The 15,492-nt window shown below is 37.4% G+C and overlaps 1 protein-coding gene across 1 annotated transcript in view; it reads left to right on the top strand.

Moving 5' to 3' along the window:
- Positions 1-3,511: 3,511 nt before the first annotated feature.
- LOC149535331 (uncharacterized) overlaps positions 3,512-15,492 on the top strand; it is a 56,105-nt gene continuing 44,124 nt past the window's right edge. Inside the window, exon 1 of the mRNA XM_089805074.1 lies at positions 3,512-3,732. Coding sequence (XP_089661200.1) covers positions 3,674-3,732 — 59 coding nt within the window. The 5' untranslated portion in view covers positions 3,512-3,673. The remainder of the gene's footprint in view (positions 3,733-15,492) is intronic.

Here is a 15,492-nt window from a genome sequence, read left to right as displayed (position 1 = left end):
TCTTCAACCGCCAATGCATAAAGAGAAGGTGCTAAAGGGCAGCCTTGACAGATAGATCTGTAGAGCCCAAAGGCTTCAAATTGTCGACCATTTATAGCAATACAAGTAGAGGCATTGCCAAAGAGCATTTGAACTGACTGCAAGAAGATTGGGCCAAACCTTAAAGCTTGAAGCATGGCCAAAATGAGAGGCCATTCAATTTGGTCATAAGCTTTAGCAAAATCAATCTTAAGAAATAAGGTCTGCTATTTGGACTACTGAGCCCATTCCATACCTTCCCAAACAACAATAATATTATCCATGATGGATCTGGACTTAATGAAACTAGTTTTCTTAGAACAAACAATCTAAGGGAGTAGATGCCAAATTTTAAGGGAGAGAACCTTGGCAATAATCTTGTAAGAGATATTCAACAAAGTGATAGGCCTCCAATTGCAGATTTCCTCAAGATCACCGACTTTAGGTTTGAATTTGATATTAGCCTCATTAATAATGTTGCCTAGGGAATGAGAGTTGTAAGCTTCTTGATACACTCGATGCAGACTAGGGCCAATATCATCCCATAGGATTTTGTAAAATTCACATGGGAAATCATCACAACTAGGGGTTTTATCATCCGCCATAGAGATGACAGCTTCCTTGAGCTCAACAAGCATGAGCTTTTGCTCACAAAAGGCATATTGCTTAGGAGCAAACCTATTTGGGAGTGACAAAAAGGCAAGCTTAAAGAGCTTGGTCACGCATTGTAGAGGATCCATGAGCAATGAAGACCTTCTCATAGTGACGCACAAAAGACTGAAGTATGCTAAGCAGGTTAGAAAGCACCTGCTGGTCTTCCTTTTTGCATTTGATGCCCATTAGAGAATGACAAACCCACATGACATTGAAAAATTGTTTGGAAGCCTGATTGCTAGCCTCCAACCAACAGAGACAAGCTTTGATTTGACATTCCCTAGCGACTTAGTTGTCTGCAACTTGTTTCTAGTGTCAAACAGATTTATGATGAGGGCTTCTGAGGCTGTACACAGATATTTACTAGTGGCTTCATAAGATCTTCTGTGGTATATGGCTAATTGTCTACTGTAAATGCGAAGAAATCTCGTAGTACGAAGAATGATGTCATTCCACCATTGAATCCACCCAACCTAGGTGTGGGGTCGAGGTTCGAGATTCTAGGTTCAAAGGATGTGGACAATAATTGATGGATGAGACAACAAGGGGGTATTGAGATAAAACTAGATTTTGCAAGGACGAGGCTGAGTAGTGTGTTAGGTGATAGAAAAGAGGATGGGGGTAATGATATGAAAAGGTCACATCTAGCAAAGGGGTGAAAGGTAAAGCAATCTTGTATGAGAAGGAAAAAAAGGATTGATCTGAAAGCATAGCCCTGTCAAGTCTCATTAATACTCTGTCTGACCCAACTTGAAAGTTGGAGCAAGTATGCTAAACCCCATCAGATTGGCGACAAGTAGCATTGGGATCAAATAGGCCTAGTTTATTTCACATGTCAAACCAGGCCTCTCTCTCGCTAGCTGCCCATCGAAAAGGAAGGAGCCCTTCCTTATTAGTTGCTAGCTCAACCATATTGAAATCCCCATAAAACACCCAGGTCACAAGTGGCAAGTGATCCACCAACCAACGCCATAGGTGTGAACGCTCAACAACATCATTGGGGGCATAAATGTTAATAGTACCAAAAGAATGATTCTAAAAAAAGACAACAAAATCCAAACAATCCTCTACATGGGGTTAGAACAATGCAAAATAATAGAAGTAAATGAGTAGAGAGAAGAGTAACAATGCCACCTCATCCAACCTCATGCTGGGAAGCAAACAAGACATTGTCCGACCAAATAATTTAGTAGGTGGAAGTGAGAAGAAACCCAACAACTTTAACTTCTTGAAGAAAAAGAACATCAAGATGACCAAGCCAACGCTTGGTGTCCCGAACAAAATATTTTCTAGGGAGGTCTATTAGCCTCCACACATTCCATGAGAGACAATTCATTGTAACCCAACTTCCATGTCGTCCTCGTCCACAAGAGAGGAGAAGCTATTGTGCAAAAATGTGGGAGCATCAAATGAAGGGTCTCCAAGAGAGTTGACTTGCTGTATCTTCTCCCCATTATCATGAACCTCATTGTGATCTTCTGGGCTGTGAGAACGACGAAGGGTCTATGACGAAATCATCGATGCCACTTGTGGCGCTCGAACCCATAAAGGGTGAGGGTCGACGGTGTGAACGCTCGTTGTCCCCTAAACACTAAGGTTTGAAATAAGCGGTAGTGGAAGCAAGGGGACTGAAGGCTCTAATAAAGCCAGGCTTGAACTAGGTTGACCATTATCTATGGGCGAAAAGCTTGCCTTAGTTACAATGGAGCCCTTGCCCTTTTTCACAACAATAGTCCATTCATCTTTTTTGAGGCCAAAATTGGTTTGGCTTTAGAGACTATGGACGATTGAATTCTAGCAGTGGACAATCCCTAATCTTGTGGTCCACTAACTTACACCGATAGTAGGTATTTAGGTGGTTTGGGTAAAGCACCTATTGAGTGAAGGTGATACCACCTATCTATATTTCCACTTAATCTTTAATGTCCTTGAAGAGGTCGGCCTCAACACATACCCTACGCTGGGGCTAAGCATTGAAAAACTTGTCTGGCTCAAGGCAAACTACCTTGCCGACAATTTGCACAATGACTTGCAAAAATGACTAGCATGGGATAGGAAGTTAAGGGAACTCCACCCATATGGGCACCTTAAGCCTGTGGTCATCAGAATCAACAAAATCACATGACCAACGTTGAAAAACCAAAAGAGAGGACTAGACAGTCTAGGGACGTTGAATAAAAACATGCTTAGCTTGGCCAAGAGTGCTAAAATGAACACCTTCAAGGTGGACATCGTAATGTATCTAGACCTTGGAAACCCATTCCAACAACATGCTTTCAGAAGGAGTCCAACTCACAAAATACCCAATTAGGGTTTGCTATTCTAGCCAAGTGCATGCACTATCAAATTCCTTGGCATTCAAAGTACGAACTTGTGTGAGTGTTTGTTTGACAGAGCCATTCTCTCCAACAACATCTCTAACACCAACATCAATTGCTAGGTCAAAGAAGGTCGTAAATGTGGTATGACAAGCGACAAACTAGCAAGGGTTCAGACAGAAGCCATAGAAACCCTAGGAGAGCACTTTTTCCACTCAACCCTAGATTGAATTTTTTTCAAATCAAGAGGAGTAATATTTTGGCCCAACATTAGAATGATATTTGGAGCCATTCTCTCCAACAACATCTCCAACACCAACATCAATTGCTAGGTCAGAGAAGGCCGTAAATGCGGTATGACAAGTAACAAACTAGCAAGGGTTCAAACGGAAGCCGTAGAAATCATAGAAGAGCACATTTTCCACTCAATCCTAGATTGAAAATTTTTCAAATCAAGAGGAGTAATATTTTGGCCCAACATTAGAATGATATTTTAACCCTAGAATTTGAAGGATTGCCCTATCTACACTTGAATCTGTTCTACTTTTCATTTGTGTCGTGCAAGGTTAAGTCTTCTCGTAAAGTTCCCGCAAGACTGTTAAAAGAACTCCATATTATAAGTGTTTGCGTGGAAAAATCTCTTGGATTTTAAGAAAGAAGTGATCAGATTTCTGCATTTTGCAATGGACAAGGGGGGCGTTTCCACTGGTTCTAAGCAATTAGAAGAGTGCTCGGTTGCCAAGTGGGTATCTTTGAAATTTAAGTCGTTTTTTTATTGATGTTTTTTCAAACGGATTGCTGAGATTCCTGAGAGTAGCTGATTCAAATTAAACTCTTTAATTGCACATTATGCAATAATAACATCCAGTTGGAATGTAATGTTGTAAAATAACGAAATTCATTCCACCATTGAGCTGTTTGCAATGACCAAATTTTGGGACTTTTTTTCATTCATTTTTTCTTGTAAGGAAATATTGGTCTTTTGTAATTGTGATGCCCTTGGTAGTGATATCAAACTATTAGAAAAATACCTGCCTTCGATGGAGGTGGAAAGCATTGATGTGGAGTAAAATCGCATTTTAGCATTTCTTCCCATAGTAAACGGCTAGTTATTATAATGGTATCACATAGATAACTATTACAGGCTAGAGAGAGGGTCCACATGTTATTTTGCCTAAATCACTGGTGATGCAGAAAAATGCAAGCAGTCGCCTCGAAGGAAATAGTGGTGATTCACATCACAATTGGTATTGGCTCACAAGGTATCGAGTTTAGACTATGGTTTGTTATGCCCTTGCCACAAGAACTGGATCGCAGCCCCTTTTAATTTTGTTCTACGGGATTAAAATTAAAGCTGGCATCATAAGCATGTAATAAGTGGCGCAGCTAGCGCTAACATATAGCAGGATTTAATCATATTTAGACTAAAAGCAGCAAAGGGTAGTAACTCTTGAAGAGCAATGGTTGTGTTTATAAAGTCGTGATTCCCTCAAATGTGAGATATAAAGGAAGATCGTTTCATTGTGGAGAAGGCATCAATTTTGGAATAAATATTGTGACTGTTTACCAGTGAACTACAATGAAGGAGGACAATAAACCTTGAAGGTAAATTAAGAGTTCTAAGGATGCAACTCTAAATTCTCTTGCCAAGTTGGATGGAAACACGCTTAATTGGTATTGCTGAGTCTGGGACGAATACCTTTAGTTCATGCCATTATCTAGTCAGGGACAAAACCCCCTGTTTCATGGAAATCTGAAAGCACTCTCAAAGTAGACATACATCTAGGAATCTCATAGTTTGAAGGAAAATTATAACAGAAAATCAAGATAGATAGATAGATAAAATTTTAACGTCCGTGAGGCTAAAAATAGCCTATGGGACAGCAAGACAACTCAAGCAGACTTAAGTAGCACCATTCGTTTCTTGTGTAAGATGATGATGAGCCCACCCAATTGCTCGATGTACTCTTCGTTGAATAGGTTATGCCAAGAACTGTCACATATAGTATCCGCAAATTTATCTCTGCTGTCCTTGTAGGCCTCACACTCTAAAATAAAGTGCTGTTCAGTTTCCACTTTCCCAGAATTGCAGAATCTGCAAATTCGCTCTTCCCAAGCCTCCTTTGGCCTCTTCCAATGCCCGGTCTCACAACGAAGTTGGTGAGAGTTGGTTCTCAGCTGAGCAATAAGAATTTTAGCCCTCCAAGAAATGTTGGCTCCTATGTACGCTTTTTGGAGTTGATCACAAGTGGGGTTGAACTCATTTATATAATATATTTTCTTCCTCCTGATCTCACTTCCCCAGTTTCTCTTGTAGAATTTCTCCATAACAAAGACCTTTATTTCTTTATTATTTGTGGGGCACATATTGAATTGGATATTCCATTTACTCATCCATTTGATGTTTTGTTGCATCTATGTCCTTTTTTGCTTACATAGTGTATCACTAAAGACAACTTTAGGCCATCTATCCTCTTCCATTTTTTCGATTCTTTTTAGATAGCTTAAAGGCGAACCATAGCAAGTGCCTCGATAGGAGCAACCCCCATTTCACTTAGCATGATATCATATGGAACAGTGCTTTTGATTTTAAACTTGCTTGTGATCAAATGCTTTTGGATTCCTTCAATTTGTTTCCATTGTGCTATAGTAGTGTTGCTGGCCCATAATTCACACCCGTAAAGAACAACTGGCAGCACAAGAAGACCGAACAAGGTTTGGATAGTTTTCCAATCCCACAACTCCACTTCACGGCACCTGTTCTGAAGAGCATAAAAAGCCTTCCACCTACCTCATGTCCTTTTATGCCTACAACTAGACCAGCTTAGTTTTTTGTTGAAATCGATGCCAAGGTATTTATACTCTGCAACTTCTTCAAAAACACTTCTATTGTAATAAAAGTCATGTTGATGCTGTTTTTTATTATTAGAGAAAATCATAACCTTAGTTTTGCTGATATTGACCTGCATCCCTACCATTCTACAAAAGCTCTCAAGAGAAGATATGATTTATTTTCAGAATTACTTTGTGAATTATTAATTTTGTTAATGTTTTTAATCAGATTACAAGAATGCAATAAACAGAAACACAACAACAGATGACACAATAAATTGTATTATGGAAAACCCTTTTGCTTGAGGGAAACAACCCAGCGTACAAAAATGATGTCTATTTCAATCTCAAACTCGATACCAAAGCTCTTTCTTATGATTGAAGTCTTCCATACATCCAATCAATAAGACTGATCCTTTATCAAAATTTGTCTTAGATTTTATCTGAAACAAAAATGAACACAAGAGCTCACTGAAGTTATTCAATAATCACACACTGATTAAATGCAAGAAGATTATAATCTATATATGTTTTTCCTCTCCACATATATACTTAGTGCATTAAACTCAGAAAAATAAGAGCATTGAAGTTCTGTAACATCAGAGAAATTGCAAAACAAAAATCTCTCATAATGAACACTGCTCAGACACAATCACACTGAAGTCTTCAGAAAATATAACTATTTGTCCACCGGACATCACAAAGCATGGAATAGAAATAAGACCACAAGTCCCTTCCCCAAAAAACTGAATACAAGCTGCTGCACACTAAGAAAGAGCACGATAAGAAGAAAATCCGAGCCGTTACACACAATTGCTATACACAATTTACCATAATGAAAAGTGGTGACCGCATAGCATGAGCTCAAGATAGGTAAGAAAATCACCATGCCAGCAAATGAAGTGACACCCATACAATGTCAAGCCAGCATGTAATTGAAGACACACGATGCCAATGAAAATGACACCTGGACACACAATGCGGATCTTAAATAAGGTGCCAAGACATCATTGAATATTACTCGAACAATGAAGTGTCATAAAGCCAATCTGGAAATTAAAGGATGAATGAGAACTGAAGAGGTTGGACATGGATGAAAGATGATTGTAGAGCTTTTATGGAAGAAAAAGAGCAAGACACAGGTATACATATCTCTATCACAGCTATAACAAAATCAACACTCCCTCTTAGCAAGAGAGAGATCTCCAATATGCCATTGCATGACGTATCCACATAGCTGCATCCAAAAGGAATGTCAACAAAATATCTCATTACAGTTTTTTTTCTTAATAAAAATTGTCATCTCAAAATAACAATATTCACCATAACTACTCCTATAGGGTGAAACAGAAAAAGCGAAAAACCAAGTCATGGAGTCACACATGTGGCTACTCCTAGAGGATGTATTCACCATGGCTACTCCTAGAGGGTGTATTCACCTTGGCTACTCCCAGAGGGTGGAACAACACTTTTACCTCAAACCTTTCTCGCAGAGAAGAATGCATTAACAAGGGATTTCACCTTGAACTTGTCTTGTAAGGAAGAATGCATTAACAAGGATTTCACCCCCAATTTCTCTTGCAAGAAGAACTCATTAATAAGGGATTTCACCTCGAACTTCTCTTATAGAGAATAACTCATTAACAAGGGATTTCACCTTGAACTTCTCTTAGAGAGAAGAACTCATTAACAAGGGATTGCACCTCGAACTTCTCCTTCTTAGAGAAGAACTCATTAGCAAGGGATTTCACCTCAAATTTCTCTTATAGAGAAGAACTCATTAACAAGGGAATGCACCTCAAACTTCTCCCTTTAAGAGAAGAACCCATTAACAAGCAATCACACCTCAAACTTTTCACTCCTAGAAAAGTACTCATTAAAGCACATATAAAGTATCATTTGGCTGCTGAGACTCCCTCTCAATAGAGCATTCTAATAGCTTTGATTATCACAATACTGGGAAATTGGCTCTAATATATGTCCAACAGGGAGCTTTTGTAGTGACACCACTACACAAACTTGCTGATCCTCAGCATAGGACTTACCATTCTGCATTTGCCACTCAAGCTTCCTTTGAATCTGTTTTCTATTTGCCACTCAAGCTCCCTCTAAATCTGTTTTCTATAGCTTAATAGTCTCCCTTTGTATGTCATTTGTTCCTCTTCGAAGAAACTAATTGCAATGAAAAACTGAATAATTCTTTCTCTTTAATAAAGTTATGTGCCACCAATTCAGTCTCATGGCGTCAAGCAACATTCCCATGTTCATTTCTATAGCTCGCATATTTTGCATTAATTGTTGTGAGGTTTTCACATCGTCGCCCCAAAATCTTTGGGAACCCCCTTTTTCGGGCAAGCTTTGACAATTTTTACTAATTTTTGGAATTTTTCAATTGTCTTAGCAAATTTTTTCGGAGTTGTCTAGAGATTTTCGATTGAAAATTTTACACCTTGGACACCTTCAGGCCAAGAGGGATTTGATTTGGTTTATTATTCATCCGGTGCGAAACTTGATTTTTTTCGGAACATCTAATTTTATCCTTAGGCCAAATAGAATTCAAAAAACAACATTTTTTGATTGTTAAAACAATATTTGGAAGGATAAAATTGCAAATTTTGGACTTAGATGAATTTTTTTGAAAATTTGAAATAATTGTATAAACTTGTGCATTTTTAAAAGTGAATTTGTTAGATTTAGTCATTTCGGAAAATCTTGAATTTTTTTGATGAAATAGAAATTTTGATAGTGAAATTGAAATTGGAGTTTGAATTTTGGACTGCTAGGAAAATGATTTATTTTGTTAAAAAAATTATAATGGCATTGCAAAATTGAAAGTGGACTAAATTGCAAAATCGCATTAATTTGGTTGAAATATTGCCCAGAAGATTTTAAAAATCTGAAAGGAAATTGGTAAATTGGAATTGAAAATTGATTTTTGCTCATTAAATTCAATTTTAATGATATTTTAATCGCCAAAACGTTATTAAATGAAAATTTTGACATCTCCTAGGCTTACCTTGTTTCTATTTTGCAAATTTTGATCAAAACTAGCAATTAAATGAGCCAATTTCACTATGCGCTAAGTAATTATAACATTGCATTTAAATTTGGGCCATTAATTAGGGGCTAATTTTATGTCGGCCCACTTAGAGAGGCAAAAAGTGTGGTATAAGAGGGGCTTCCCCTTCTCTTATTTTCTCATTCCTTTTTCCTCCTCCTCCTTGGATGTGCGATTTTCCTTTAAAGGCAAATTTATCGCTTGGGTGATTTTTGGGGCAGATTTCTCCATCTTTGGCAGTGATTACTCTTTCCAGCTTGGGCGATTTTATTTGGTGAAGAGGCTATATGATTCAAGGTTTGATTTTTGGCAAGTGTGGGCAATTTTAAGGAAGTTGAAATTTTGATTTTTGCTAGGGCATCATTATTTGCAAGGAGGATGGAAATTTTCGAGATCTGATCTGAACTTGAAGAGGGTCCGGTTATTGGAAAAGACAAATTTAAGGTAAAATTCTATTCATTTTTAGAGGTGAAGATTGGTTTTAAAGGCGGATTTTATTCTTTATTCTTGCTTGGTACTTTTCCTTTATATTCTTCTTGCACTCATCATCCACCACTTCATTCCATTGATAGGCTGAAGTTGAGAGATATAAGTGTAGATTTCATGATAGCACACTTGGAGAGGCAAAAATAAGCTAGACCACTTTAGGAAAGAAGTTGGGAGATATAAGTGTAGTCCATCCTAAGGTAATGAAGAGGCAGAAATAAGTGGTAGTCCCACCCCTAGGATTGAAGTTTGGAGAGTGATAAGTGTAGAGATAGGATTTGGAGAGGCAGAAATAAGCCAGATTCCATTGATAGAAAGAAGGTTGGAGATTGATAAATGTAGTCCATATCATTTAGCATGAAGGGGCAAAAATAAGTGTTTAGGATGGTAGATGTTAGTGCAAGTAAGAACCCAAAGGGAACGAATACCAAAAAAGACAAGAAAGAAATGATGCCTAAGACCACCTTCTTCTTGAAAGTGAGGTGAATAAGTGATACCAATATTGACATGGTGAACATGGTACAGTTGAGGGGCAGATTAAAGGAAGGACTCCCCATGGCAAAGAAGATCTACAAGAGCGGAATCATATATGCGGCGACTTTTCCTCCTACCATGCCTTGTCCAGAATTGGTAATGGAGTGTGCATCCCGGTTCGATATTGTTACAAAATCCATCATTTTTGATGAAGGGAAGAGAGTGTTAGCCAACATTGGCAGACAAGTGGTCGAAGAAGTATTTAATATTCCCCAGTATAAAAGCATGATAGTGGTAATGATGGATCAAGCGGTTAAGTTATTTTAGGATAGTTAGGAGGCCTGCTTCATTCATCTAAAGCAGAATTGGTTACACGAAGGCAAGAAGGGAGTTACCAGGTCATCAAAGCTCACCAAGTCAGATGTTAAATCAGAGTATGACTATCTTATTATGCTTCTCAGCCAAATCATGGGTGTGGCTTAAGGTATGCAATTCGAGAACTAGATGTACTTTATTAATGAAATTGAAAATGGAAAGAGAAAATTTAGAATTGCAACTTAGGATAGTGCAAAATCAATAACAATTCTACATGGGGTCCTATCTTTTCTATTTGATTGCGAGACTATATGAAAGTTCTGGACTTAAGGCCTTAGGAGTGATTGGCAATGGGCTGGGGCAATGTTTGGTGCATGAGTGCTATCCACAACTTCATTTGTACAACACCAAAGATTATGAGATGTTTTATGACGCCTTTGCCATGAAGACGGTAAGGATAATACAAGTGGACAAGGGGTCGCAGTAGAGGTGAGCTCTGATTCGAAATCAAGTGGTTACAATGACAGTACTAAGTACTCTCCTTCCTCGGAGAACCAACATGGAGATGATGTGACAGTCACTAGTGAAGAAGAGGATAGGCCAATTGATATTGAGAAAATAAACTAGGTGCCCGAGGCCATTGGTGATGTTTTGCTAGTCAAATCGAATCCAGATTTGGGGAGATGCACTGCACCACTATGGTTAAGGCCTAAGTCACAAGATTCGGCGAATCCCAAGCATGAGATTCGGATTTTGCTGAATATTAATTTTTTCTAAAACATTCGATGAAAAGCGGTAGTGTTCGCCCGTAAAAATTGGAATGCTAAAAATGAACAAAGGTTTTTGTAGACCTACAGAGATACTGAGGCGGCTTTTGTTTGTGAGGAGTTCTTACATGTGCCCATTGCAAAAATTCTTGCAACTCTATTTGACCAGTGTGGCTACCTAGCGCATATGGCTCACATTCTTATATACTTTAAGGTTCGTTAAGAAATCTATTTTGTATATTTTGCACATTTTGCACCTAAGAGAAGTGCAATAGCATGTCGCCTGCCTCAACATATAGGAGAGTGGATTGCAGAGCCGCTAAAGATTAAGTCCCAATTAAAAGAAGTAATGGCAGACGAACCAGCAACACAGGAACCAAGGCAGCAATACCCATTGAAATCTAGCGTATTTATTTAGCTCATTGTAAGTTTAATAATTTCTTTTAAAAAAATTGAGAGAGATGCACGGGCAAAATTTCAGCTCCTGTAAACTCTTGTCTGCAATTTTTCGCTTTTTTCCTTTGCCGTCTCTAGCGCCTTTCATCAAATGTCTTTTTAAAGTTTATTTCATTTCATTGTAACGTCTTTGATAAATTTATTTTATAATTTATTTCATTGTAATGTAAATGTCTTTGTTTATTTTATTTTTGATGGTCATTGTTAAATTTATTTAATGTAATAATGTCTTTGATAAATTTATTTTATAAGTTATTTCATTGTAATGTAAATGTCTTTGTTTATTTTATTTTTGATGGTCATTGTTAAATTTATTTAATGTAATAATGTATTGTAATCTATAAATGAATTATTTGTTTTATTAAATTTATTGAGTACAAATAAAATAATGTTCATTAATCGTAGGATTATTTCATTGTAATATAATAATGCATATATATTTTATGTATTCATTTTAAATGAAGTTTTTGTTTTATTAAATTTATAAAGTATAAATTAAAAGTTTTTAAAGTATTATTATATAATTTTTTAAGTAATTGATTCTTGAGATTTTAAAAATAATCGATCATTTGATATATATTTAAATAATCTATTAATGTGAAATAAAAATTTTGTTCAATTGGCCCTACTATCTATAAGGGTCGTTCCTCCTTGGTGACTTTTTCGCTACAAACATAGCCAAATGTACTTAGGGTGTCACTTGTGGTTGACCCCCCCACCCCAACGGATGACCTCGCCCCAGAAACTTATTTATGCGCCTTTCTTGATACATTACATATATTTAAAAATAATTAATATTATATAAGGCGAATTTAATTCGAATTTTTTTTCGAATTTTTACCCTTTTCGAACTTCATTCGAATTTTACATTCGTCGAACTCGAATTCGAATTCGAACCTTGTGACTTAGGTTAAGGAAAATGCTTATGCCAAGAAGTGAGGTGGTGGCTGTCCAAATAGTTGAAGATATTCAAGGGTTATGGAGAAGGAAAATAGTGAGAAACAAAGACAAATTGCAAAAACGGTGGCAAAGATAATCGAGAGCGATGATGAGGGTCATCGAAAAGTTCAGATTGCTATACCACAGGTTAGCGAGGCAGTAGACGAGATTGTAGCTCAAGAGTATGGGATAGTTGAGCATAACTTGGGGAGAATCACGGATGACATGGAATGTGAGGAGATTTAGGAAGGCATGGTTTCAATTAGAGAAAGGTTGAGGAAGGAAAACGAGAGGATTATAAGGTTGGAGGCCGAAAACAAGTATTGGAGAGATTGTCAGCCTATCCAACAGTTGCATCAGGTAGCCCTTCTGCAAGACAGCGAGAGCAGCATAGAAGAGATATCGGCTCAGCTGTGCGAAATCAAAGATTGCACCAGTGATATAATTTAGGATGGGCAAAATTTCTTGCCTTCCTTTATCTTGACGTTCAGGTCATTAGTGGCTATTAGAGACAAATTTAAAAAATTTGAGGGTGAGTGGAAGGATTTCCTTCCGGTCAAGGACTTAGCCATTCCCAGGCTATAGGCATTTATCGAGCTATCAGAGAGATGTTTGGAGAGAACCAAGTTGGTAGATGAAGGAGGAATGAGTATGGTAGAGTCTTGGTTTGTTGCCTTGACCATTAGATTGATGATACTTGAAGAGATACAGAACGAGATTGCATAGCACAACGTAGGCATTGACACTTCCATTTCAACCATGATGGGCGATGCTAGGGTTGTACTTGATTTTGAAGATATCAGAGAGGAACGTCAATGAGACAGAGTTTGGGTTGAGATTGGATGAGTTGGGGAAGGTTGCCATCAAGAAGAAGCATTTGGGCACCCTTGCCTCCCTTAGTGCCTTTATCGGGTATGCAAAAGAGTATGAGAAGGATGATGAGAATACACTGCAAGCAGCGAGCAAAATGATGAATTCAGCTGAGCTCAAGATAAGGAATATGCTTTGCCCTCACATGAAGGAAGTTAACGACAAGCTAGCGAAGTTCATTGCTTTGGCTAAAAAGATGAAAGAAAAGGGTAGAATTATATTAGAAAATCATTTGATGCAAGCCCAAGTGGCAATATCTCCTTCTTGGGTAGGATAGGTGTTTGATTCTGGTTGGCTACCATTTTGGTGCCTTCTCATTGGGTACCACTTTTCCTTTTTTCATTGGTCCATTGATGAGGTGGCATCTTCTCATTGGCTGATGGGGTGGCAACCCTAATTAGGGTTTCTGGGATCTAATGCCGATTGTTGATTTTGCCTCTTAATCTCTGCCGTTGGTTGTAATTTTGCCCTCTATATAAGGTCATTTGCTCTCATTTGTAAAGGGTTGAAGAAAGTTGTTGCTTAAGATAATACCAAAATTACCTCTCTTTATCATTGTTGTGACTTGCATGTTGATTAAGAACATTTGGTGTTATTGCATGGTTTCTACTTCCAATAGTTAAAGTTAGATCTCATTGAATTTGTTAAAGTAGATTTTATTTCAAGAAAGTTGTTGAGAGTAAGAGTAGATGGATAGTTGCATGGTGATATTAGTGGATGTTTGATAGGGATCTATAAACTAGGCCACTAGCATCTTAGCGGCTTGTTAGGAAGTCTTGCGTGGTAATCTAGTCTTTTTCCCTCGAATCATTGCATCTATGGAGGTAGAGCCACTGGTAAGCTTTCGTCAGATTGATCCCCATCTATTTGCTTATCTTTCCATTCATGAGAGTAGGAGTAGAGCAGCAAGTAGTTTAGTAATTCGAGTTCATTCTTAGAAAGTTAGAAAAGGAGAAACACCATTGGCAGACACACCCCCATCGTCATCAACATCATTTGGTGCTCATATATTCTACAAAGCTAGATTCATCACCATCACACCAAAAGTCCAAGTTATCCTTGAATGAACAACTTAAGGCCTCCTACGTGATTAACCAACAAATCACATTAATATAACTAAGTTAGTATCCATAGGTGTAAGGAACATTGGAGTTATTCTCATATCTTTATGAGTATTTACTTTTCAAGAGAGGGATTGAGTGTCTGATATTCCATATTATGAATTCAATTGCTATATGTTATGTAGTGGTACAAAACTGACATCAACAGTAATCTCTCATCATCCCTTTGCTTCTCAATCCATTTTGGAAACTTTTTTAGAGACATTAGTAGTGATTCATTGGATCAAACTATCTTGAAGAGAACCATACAAACAAAATGCTAAAAACATACATGAGTTACTAGACCCAATATTATAGCATGAATTAACTACATAAAATTCATGATCAATATTCAAATACTTCTCTTTATTGCTTGAATTTCCTCAAAATCCACCGGTAAATCTTTTGCCACACACAGTGTTAGTGTATACAAAAATGAAAAATTTGAACTCTAGCACATCTGCTATCCTCATAGACATGAATGCCAAACATGTAAGCATAGACATTGAAAATCATTTTTGGCACCCATTAGACATTGCGATTCTTCTAGAATCAAATTGTTCTAGTCTGGTGCGCATCGTTTCCTTAAACCCACTCTGATACCATGTTAATGTTTTGAATCAAAATACAAGAATGCAATAAACAAAAACACAATATTAGATGACGCAAACCCTCCTGCTCAAGTGAAACAAAAAAATGAACACAAGAGCTCACTGAAGTTATTCAATTATCACTCATTGATTAAATGCAACAAGATAATAATCTATATAAGTTTTTCCTCAGCGCATATATACGCAGTGCTTTAATCTTTAAAAATTAAGAATGTTGAAGTTTTGTAACATTAGAGAAATTGCAAAGCAAAAATCTCTGAGAATGAAAACTGCTGAAGCTCAATCTTACTGAAGTCTTTAGAAAATATAACTATTCATCCACCAGTGATCACAAAGCATGGAATAGAAATAAGATTACACAAAAAAATTGAATATGAGCTACTGCACAATAAGAGAGAACATGACAAGAAGAAAAATTGGGCCTTTACACATGATTGCTATCCACCGTCGACCATAATGAAAAGTGGTGACTGCATAGCATGAGCTCAAGATAGGTAAGAAAACTGCCATGATAGCATATGAAGTGACACCCTTATGATGTTAAGTCAGTGTGTAACATGAAGACACATAGTGCCAAGAAAAACAACACTTGGA

Source organism: Cupressus sempervirens, chromosome 10 (genome assembly GCF_028749045.1).
Source record: "Cupressus sempervirens isolate cs-2001-9-10 chromosome 10, ASM2874904v1, whole genome shotgun sequence".
NCBI lineage: Eukaryota > Viridiplantae > Streptophyta > Pinopsida > Cupressales > Cupressaceae > Cupressus > Cupressus sempervirens.
Note: the sequence above shows the minus strand (reverse complement) of the source record. Positions and strands in the feature narration are given on the sequence as shown.